Source organism: Galeopterus variegatus, unplaced genomic scaffold (genome assembly GCF_000696425.1).
Source record: "Galeopterus variegatus unplaced genomic scaffold, G_variegatus-3.0.2 Scaffold8646, whole genome shotgun sequence".
NCBI classification, from domain to species: domain Eukaryota; kingdom Metazoa; phylum Chordata; class Mammalia; order Dermoptera; family Cynocephalidae; genus Galeopterus; species Galeopterus variegatus.
This window is the reverse complement of record NW_007734757.1, coordinates 27921-37271: the sequence shown is the minus strand read 5'-3', so window position 1 is coordinate 37271 and position 9351 is coordinate 27921. Positions and strand designations below refer to the sequence as shown.

At 37.7% G+C, this 9351-nt stretch overlaps 1 protein-coding gene across 1 annotated transcript; it reads right to left on the bottom strand.

The window, feature by feature from the left end:
* Positions 1–5842: 5842 nt before the first annotated feature.
* Positions 5843–6781, bottom strand: LOC103608626 (putative olfactory receptor GPCRLTM7). The gene has a single exon (XM_008593037.1). It carries the CDS (start codon positions 6779–6781, stop codon positions 5843–5845), a length of 939 nt encoding a protein of 312 aa, XP_008591259.1.
* Positions 6782–9351: the final 2570 nt, after the last annotated feature.

Sequence of the window (9351 nt, the reverse complement as noted above, 5' to 3'; positions counted from 1 at the left end):
TTCCAGAAGGGGAGGAGAAAGGAAAAGGTATTGAAAACCTATTCAAGGAAATAATAACAGAAAACTTCCAAGGGGTAGGGAGAGGTGCAGACCTTCAGATCCAGGAAGCTCAAAGTTCCCCAAACAGATTCAATCCAAAAAGATTCTCTCCAAGACACATTATAGTCAAATCTGCAAAGCTCAAAAACAAAGAAAGAATTCCAAAAGCAGCAAGAGAAAAGCATCAAGTCACCTATAAGGAAACCCCCATCAGACTAACAGCAGACTTCTCAACTGAAACCCTACGGGCCAGAAGAAAGCAGAATGATATATTCAAAATAGTGAAAGAAAAAAATTGCCAGCCAAGAATTCTTTACCCAGCAAGAATTCTTTACCCTTCAGAAATGAGGGAGAAATACTGTATTTCCCAGACAAACAAAAACTGTGGGAGTTCACCAACACATGACCAGCCCTGCAAGAAATTCTCAAGGGAGTCATTCATCTGGAATCTGAATAATGACGATCACTGTCACAGATACACGAGAAAAAGAAAAACCCACCATTAAAACAAAAATGCCAGCAAGAAAGAGAAGGAAGCTAAATCATGTCACCTTAAATTTCCAACTAACATTGAAGAAGAGAAATAAAAGGGGAAGTAATGATCAAAAGATATTTAAAACATTTAAACAAAAAGCAATTAAATGGCACAAATTGAACAATACCTGTCAATAACAAACCTAAATGTGAATAGATGAAACTCCCCATTCAAAAGACACAGACTGACTGATTGGAATAAAAAGCTAGACCCAAGTACATGCTGCCTTTGAGAGACCCACCTCACCTCTAGAGACACACACAGACTAAAAGTGAAGGATGGAGAAAGATATACCATGCAAATAGAAACAAAAAATGAGCAGTGGTAGCAATTCTTATATCAGATAAAATAGACTTTAAACCAAAAAACATAAAAAGAGACAAAGAAGGCCACTGTATAATAATAAAAGGATCTATCCAGCTACAAAATAATCGTAAATATGTATGCAACCAATATTGGAGCACCCAGATATATAAAGCAAACACTCTTATACCTAAAGAAAGAAATAGGCCCTAATACTTTAATAGTGGATGACCTGAACAACCCTCTCTCAATATGGGACAGATCTTCCAGGAAACAAATCCACAAAGAGACACAGGATTTAAACTACACCTTAGACCAACTGGACCTGGTAGATATATACAGAACATTTCACCAAACAACTAAAGAATATACTTTCTTCTCACATGGAACATTCTCCAGGATAGACCACATATGAGGTCACAAATCTAGTCTCAGCAAATTTTACAAAGTTGAAATCATTCCAAGTAACTTTTCAGACCACAATGGACTAAAATGGGAAATCAGTAACAAGCAAAACACTGGAAACTATACAAATACATGGAAACTAAACAATAGACTCCTGAATGGCCTATGGATCCAAGAAGAAATTAAACAGGAAATCAAGAAATTTCTTGAAACTAATGAAAATAAAGATAAATCATACCAAAACCTGAGGGATACTGCAAAAGCAGTAATAAGAGGGAAATTTATTGCAATAAATGCTTACATCAAAAAAATGTAAAGACTTTAAATAAATGACCTATCACTATGCCTCAAAGAACTAGGAAAACAACAACAATCCAATCCTAAAGGCAGTAGATGGAAAGAAATAATTATGATCAGAGCAGAACTAAATGAAATAGAGACCCAAAAAATGATACAAAATATCAATGAAACAAAAGGCTAGTTTTTCAAGATGATAAATAAAATAGACAAACCATTAGATACATTAACAAAAAAAAGAAGAGAGTAGACCCAAATAACAAAAATAAGAAATGACATGGGAGACATTACAAAAGGTACCACAGAAATATGAAGAATCATTAGAGACTATAATAAACAACTGTATGACAACAAATAGAAAAACCTGGAAGATTTGGATAAGTTTCTGGACACATACAAACTCCCCAGACTAAATCAAGAGGAGATAGAAAACCTGAACAGACCAATAACAAGAAATGAGATTGAAGAAGTAATCAGCAATTTTCCAACAAAGAAAAGCCCAAGTCTGGATGGCTTTACAGCTGAATTCTATCAAACCTTTAAAGAGGAATTAATACCAATTCTCCTCAAACTATTCCAAACAATTGAAACAGAAGCCATTCTCCCACATTCTATGAGACCAAAATAACTCTGATACCAAAACCAGATAAAGACACACAAAAAAAGAAAATTACAGGCCAATATCCTTGATGAACACAGATGCAAAAATCCTCAACAAAATATTAACAATCAGAACACAGCAACACATCAAAAAAATTATACACTATGATCAAGTGGGATTCATCCCAGGAATACAAGGATGGTTTAACACACGAAAGTCAATAAATGTGATACATCATATCAACAAACTCAAAAACAAAGACCATATGATTATCTCAATAGATTCCGAAAAAGCATTTGACAAAATTCAACATCGCTTCATGGTAAAGACTCAACAAATTAAGTATAGAAGGAAAGTATCTTAACAAAATGAAGGCCATCTATGACAAACCCAAGGCCAGTATCATTCTGAATGGGGGAAAACTGAAGGCTTTTCTCTTAAGAACAGGAATAAGACAAGAATGCCCACTCTTACCACTTCTATTTAACATAGTACTGGAGATACTAGCCAGAGCAATCAGACAAGAGAAAGAAATAATGGGCATCCAGATTGGAAAAGGTGAAGTCAAACTGTCCCTATTTGCAGATGACATGATACTATATGTGGAGAAACCTAAAGACTCTATTAAAAAACTCCTAGAGCTGGTTAATAATTTCAGTAACATTGCAGGATACAAAATAAATGACCAAAATCAGTTGCATTTATATTCTCTAAGAATGAGCTAACAGAAGGAGAATTCAAGAAAGAAAGCCCATTTACAATAGTCATCAAAAAAAATAAGATACCTAGGAATTAATTTAATCAAGGAGGTAAAAGATCTCTACAATGAGAACTACAAACTGCTCTTGAAAGAAATTAAAGAGAACACAAGAAGAGGGAAGACATTCCATGCTCTTGGATTAGAAGGACTAACATTATAAAAATGTCTATACTACCCAAAGCAATCTACAGATTCAATGCAATCCTGTCAAAACACCAATGACATTCTTCACAGAAATGGAAAACCAATCTTCACATTCATATGGAACAACAGAAGACCCCAAATAGCTAAAGCAATCCTGAGCAAAAACAATAAAGCCAGAGGCATAACATTACCTGATTTCAAATTATACTACAAAACTATAGTAACCAAAACAGCATGGTACTGGCATAAAAATAGACACTTGGACCAGTGTAGAAGAATGGAGAACCCAGAAATCACCCCTCAGGCTTATAGCCATCTCACATTTGACAAAGGTAACAAAAACATACATTGGAGAAAAGACTGCATCTTCAATAAGTGGTGCTGGGAAAATTGGATATCCATATGCAGAATGAAACTACACATGCATCTCTCACCATATACTAAAATCAACTCCAAATGTATTAAAGACTTAAGTATAAGACCTGAAATTGTAAAATTACTGAGGAAAAATATAGGTGAAACACTTCAGCAACTAGGTCTGGGCACAGACTTTATGAATACAAGCCCAAAAGCACAAGCAACAAAAGAAAATATAAACAAATGGAACTATATCAAACTCAAAAGCCTCTGCACAACAAAGGAAACAATCAACAGAGTGAAATGACAACCTACAGAGTGGCAGAAAATTATTGCTAACTTTGCATCCAACAAGGGATTAATATCCATAATATACAAGGAACTCAAGCAATTACACAGTAAAATAACAAAGAACCCAATTTTAAAATGGGCAAAGGCACTGGACAGACATTTTTCAAAGGAAGACATACAAATAGCCAACAGGTACACGAAAAAATGCTCAACATTACTAGTCATCAGTGAAATGTAAATTAAAACCACCTTCAGATATCACCTCACCCCAGTTAGACTGGTTATAATCAAAAAGAGAGTAACAAATGCTGGCGAGGACATGGAGAGATGGGAATGCTCCTATATTGTTGGTGGGACTGTAAATTACTACAAACAGTACGGAGGTTTCTCAAACAACTACAGATAGATCTTCCATACAATCCAGCAATCCCACTTCTGGGTATATAACCAAAGGAATGGAAATCATCATGTCAAAAGGATACCTGCACTCCCACGATCATCACAGTTCTGTTTACAGTAGCCAAGACATGGAAACAACCTAAATGTCTAAATGTTCATCAATGGACGATTGGATAAGAAAAGTGAGGTATATATACACCATGTAATGCTGCTCCGCCATAAAAAAGAATGAAATTCTCCCATTTGCAACAATGTGAATGAGCTTGGAGAAACTTATGTTGAGTGAAATAAGCAAAGCACAGAGGGATAAATACACATGTACTCACTCATATGTGGGAGCTAAGAGAGAAAGCAGGAAGGAAAGAAAGACCGCAGTGGTGCATTTGACTTCCAGAGGGAGAGAACATACCAAGGGATACAAAGTGGAGTGGGAGAAAGGGAGATGGGGAAGGAGGTTGGGGATAAATGGGCACAGGACACAGGGTGTAATCGCAATTTGTGATAATGGGCATGCTGCCAGTACAGATCTGGCCATCACATCTTGGGCACAAGTGATGACAATCAGCTTTGTACTCCATGAATATTCATAACCAATATAATTAATTAATTAGTTAGTTAGTTAATTAATAAAACATCCTATTGAGATCACAAAATAACCATTTTTTCTAGGGAATTGTGTCACGTGACCACCCCAGGTTTATACATTACTTGGTAATGAAGTATTTGATTCCACAACCTCCATGGATACTAATATCGACAGATGCTCACGTACCTGATATAAAATGGCATAGTATCTCAACATATCCAATGTATATCCCCTGGTGTACTTTAATCATCTCTACATTACTAATAATACCTAATATAATGTAAATGGTATGTAACAGTTGTTATACTGTATTGTTTAGGGACTAGTAACAAGGATAAAAGTCTATGCATTTTCAGTACAGATGAAAAATTTTTTTTCAAAATTTTGGAGCCAAGGCTGGCCCGGTGGCGCACTGCTATAGAGCGCCACTTGGGAGCGAGGTGGCGCTCCCGCCGAGGGTTCGGATCCCACATACAGACCAGTTCCCGCTCACTGGCTGAGTGAGGTGCGGGTGCAACACTGAGGGTTGCGATCCGTTGCCGGACACGAAAAAAAAAAAGACAAAAAAAAAAAAATTTTGGAGCCAAGGATCATTGAATCCACAGATGTAAAACCCATGAATACAAAGGGCTGACTGTACACAGAAATCAAATTCATCCTGTGTTTGAGACAAGTCAGGACCCTTGTTACCAGGAAAGAAAAAAATGTGCATCATGTCTGCTCAGAATGATTGAAACTGAATAGAGACTCCCTTGCAATCACAAATAGTTCATGCTGGCCTCATATGTGCCCTCAGAGTGGGACATAAGACCATTACAGCATCCTCTTTATCAAAGAGAGGTGGGAAAAAACATTGAAACAGTTCTTTACTAATACTTTTTATTCCATCACATTGCATAAGAAAGAAGAATACCACATCATCCTTGGTTATGGGCAGAAAACACATGAAGAAAATCCTGCACATTGGGAATTAAATTAGTAACTAAAGCACCCATAGAACTGTGTTTTATTAAATTTATGTCTGCAGCATGGACGGGGAGTATGCTGCTATGTTTCACTAGATTTATGTCTGCAGCATGGACAGGGAGTGTTAAAGATGCTTGTCTTTTTTCACATCAAAATCACTTAAAACAGCTTCCTGAAACTCAACAGCTGGCTGCATATTCGCCTCATTGCCAACTTCATCTCTTTGTTCCTAAAAGTGTAGATGGCAGGGTTCAGAAATGGGGTAATTACTACATCAAAAATGGCAAGAAATTTATCAACAGGCACTCTGAGAAAAGGCCATGAATACACAAAGATGCATGGACCAAAAAACAAGACCACGACTGTGATGTGAGCTGACAGAGTAGAGAGAGCCTTGGACAAGCCACCTGAAGAATGTTGCCAAACAGTGACCAAGATGAAGATGTAGGAGATAATCAAAATGCAAAAAGTTCCCAGAGAGATGAAACCACTGTTGGCAGTGACCATGAGCTCCAGTCTGTAGGTGACTGTGCAGGCAAGCCTAATAAATCGAGGAAGATCACAGTAAAAGCTGTCCACTTCATGGGGGCCACAGAATGGCAGGTTTACAACAAATACAATTTGGATCAATGAGTGGATGGTTCCAATGGTCCAGGCAGCCACCAAGAGTAAAATGCAAGTTCTGAAGTTCATGATGGTCAGGTAGTGGAGAGGCCTACATACAGCAACATATCGGTCAAGGGCCATGGCAACGAGCAGAACCATCTCAGTTCCTCCAATAACGTGAATGAAGAACATCTGAGCAATGCAGCCTTGGAAAGAGATTACTTTTTTCTCCTTGAAAAGATCATAAATCATCTTGGGGACTGAAATGGAGGAAACCCAGATGTCAATAAAGGAGAGGTTGGCCAGCAGGAAGTACATGGAGGAGTGTAAATTGGAGTCAGAGACAACTGTGAGCACAATGAGGAGGTTTCCTAAAATACCTGCTACATAGAACACAGAGAAAACTAGAAAGAGGACAAGTTGCATCTCCAAAGAACTGGTGAGTCCCACCAACACAATCTCAGATACTACTGAATAATTTTCTGTTTCCATGGTCTCAGTCACTTCTGGCTCCAAATTTGCCTGAAAGAACAGGAGAAATAAGAAAGTGGAATTACTGGCTTTATCAATCAGGGTTCTGTTATATAAGTAGAACCATTAGGAAATAATATGCTGAGAGACTGGTTACAGGAAGTTGATCTTACATAATCATGGAAGCTAGTTCAGCAATCAGTGAGTCCACTGTCTTTGTATCTGATGCTGTAGCTTGAGGTCCACAGGACAGGAAGTCAGGAAGGGAAGATGCATCTAAAGTTGAGGAGAGCGAGAATAAACTGGAACCCACAAGCAAGAGCTACAGCCACAAGGACAGACTGAAACCAGTGTCAGTTCTCAGTGCCTCTGACCTTGATGACACAGGCGTACTGCACAAGCCAGGGTCCTCTGTCACAGAGATAAATACACACATTTGGCCCATGAGTCAACGAACCTACAGGTAGATCCCAAAGAAGGTGTGGAGCTTCATTCCTGGCCACTGTCTCACACCAATGAGATAAGCTAGCAGATAAGTGACAACACGTGTGAGTTACAAATATGACTGCCGCTTTACTTCTGACCTCCAAATCTTGCAAAAGAGTCTCTCTTGCAGCCTCCCTCAGCTGGAAACATACAGAAAATAGAATTCTGGGAAATGTAGCTCATCCTAACCAAGTTGACACAATGAAAGCCACCACACTGGCTGTTAAAAAAGATTGTTCATGTAAGAAAGAAAGTGAAAAATTTTGAAAATTAACTATCACCTCTTTTTGCACAGTCAAACCATGACCACAGTGGCACTTAAATAGATTTGGGAAAGACTCTAAAACCACTTGTCCTAATCTCACCCCATCTTCCTCCAACTTCCCTTGTTATCACTGACTCTGTTTAAAATTTCACCGTGGGTTCTCCTCTGTCATCAGGGACTCATTTGGAGTGAGAAATGTGAAAAGAATTTCAATACAGTTTTAGGATGAAAAGAAAACAGAAGTTCTAAGTATTATATTATATGGCAATAAATTGTTGCCTCTGCTAGCCCACGGGGACTTCAAAATGCTTGATAATTTGGAGGTTGATCTCTCTTTCTCACAGTTCCAGGTATTTTGAGATTTCTCTGTAATCAAGACTTGATCTAATGACAATCTGGGCATCCCCATGAAGCTTAGAACTCAAATCAGGAGTATATTCAGTGAGGCTCATTTTAGGGCACCTCATAGGTATTCCAAAAATGCTTCCACTTATGAAGCAAATCAGAAAGCTAATCTAATTTCCAATTCTACATCCAAGACAAACTCTAAAAAATGTGAAAGCTGATCTAAGTTTTGAGCTGGCCAACTAGACTACTCATAAATTAATATAAGTACTGGAATTTTTTTTTTAATGTAGCTTGTTTGCCAGCCTTTAAACATTCAGAAGTTCCTAGAGGCCCCACAAAAATGACTTAGCAACATAGAAGATATTTGCAACATGTCTTGTGGAGAGAAAACACTCAATATTGTTTAGTGAATGGCAGGGTGGTTGAATTGTATGATGGATGGATGAATAAATGAACAGATAAATAAATGTGGAATTTTATTTGGTCAATTTGGATTTCAGTGTTAACCTGGAATTATTTTCTTTCATCAAATTGACTCCCCAATTTCTTGCTCTTTTGGAAGGGACCTAGTCACATCTTTTGAAATTTGATATTTGCTATATGGTAATCATTCGCCTTGGCAAATCTAATGCACCTTATGAAAAGTGTTTAGAGTTACATAATTTCAACCATTTCTGTCATACCAGAAAAATGAAAAATCAAGAAAGTACATCACCACCAAAAGAAAACTAACTCTCAAACTCTAGATCCTATAGAACAGGAAGACTTTGAAATGACTGACAAGGAATTTAGAGTAACAATTCTAAGGAAACTAAATTAGATACAAGAAAACTCAGACAACACAATGAAATGAGAAAAAATATACAGGATCTCAAAGAAGAAATGTACAAAGAAATCAATGCCCTGAAAAAGAATGTAGCAGAGCTTCTAGAGCTGAAGGTTTCATTCAAAAAAATAAAAAACAGGCTAGAACAAGCAGAAGAGAGAATTTCTGACCTTAAAGAAAGGCTGTTCAAATTAACACAAGCAGACCAGAAAAAAGAATTTTAAAAATTGGAGAAAACCTAAGAGAGATAACAGACAACTTTAAGCACTCAAATATCTGAGTCATGGGTATTCCAGATGGGGAGGAAAAAGGTGTAAGATTTGGGATGAATCCCAACCTCACATAGAACGGGAAGACTCGCCTCGAAGAGACCACAAGACCACGAGCAATGCAAACAGCATGAGGTTTATTATTTCCAACGCGTTGGGTTCTCACCGCCAAGCTGGGGTGAGACCCCGTCAGGCTGTTTAGCTGTCTTTTTATACATTTTTTAGGGCAGCTTTCCTGGCAGCCAGGAGACAAAGCAATAAACAGTATTCATTGGTTAACTTAAGTGACCTTAAAGCCCATTGGAGGGCACCCCACCTGTTTGTAGGTGATTCCCCTTTAATTTTTTTAACTGAAACATTGGGCCATCCGCAGGGTAACTTTGCCCAAAGATTACTT

What these genes read in the sequence shown, in the direction of transcription:
- LOC103608626 (XM_008593037.1), bottom strand. Translation starts at nt 6,781, where the DNA reads ATGGAAACAGAAAATTATTCAGTAGTATCTGAGATTGTGTTGGTGGGA.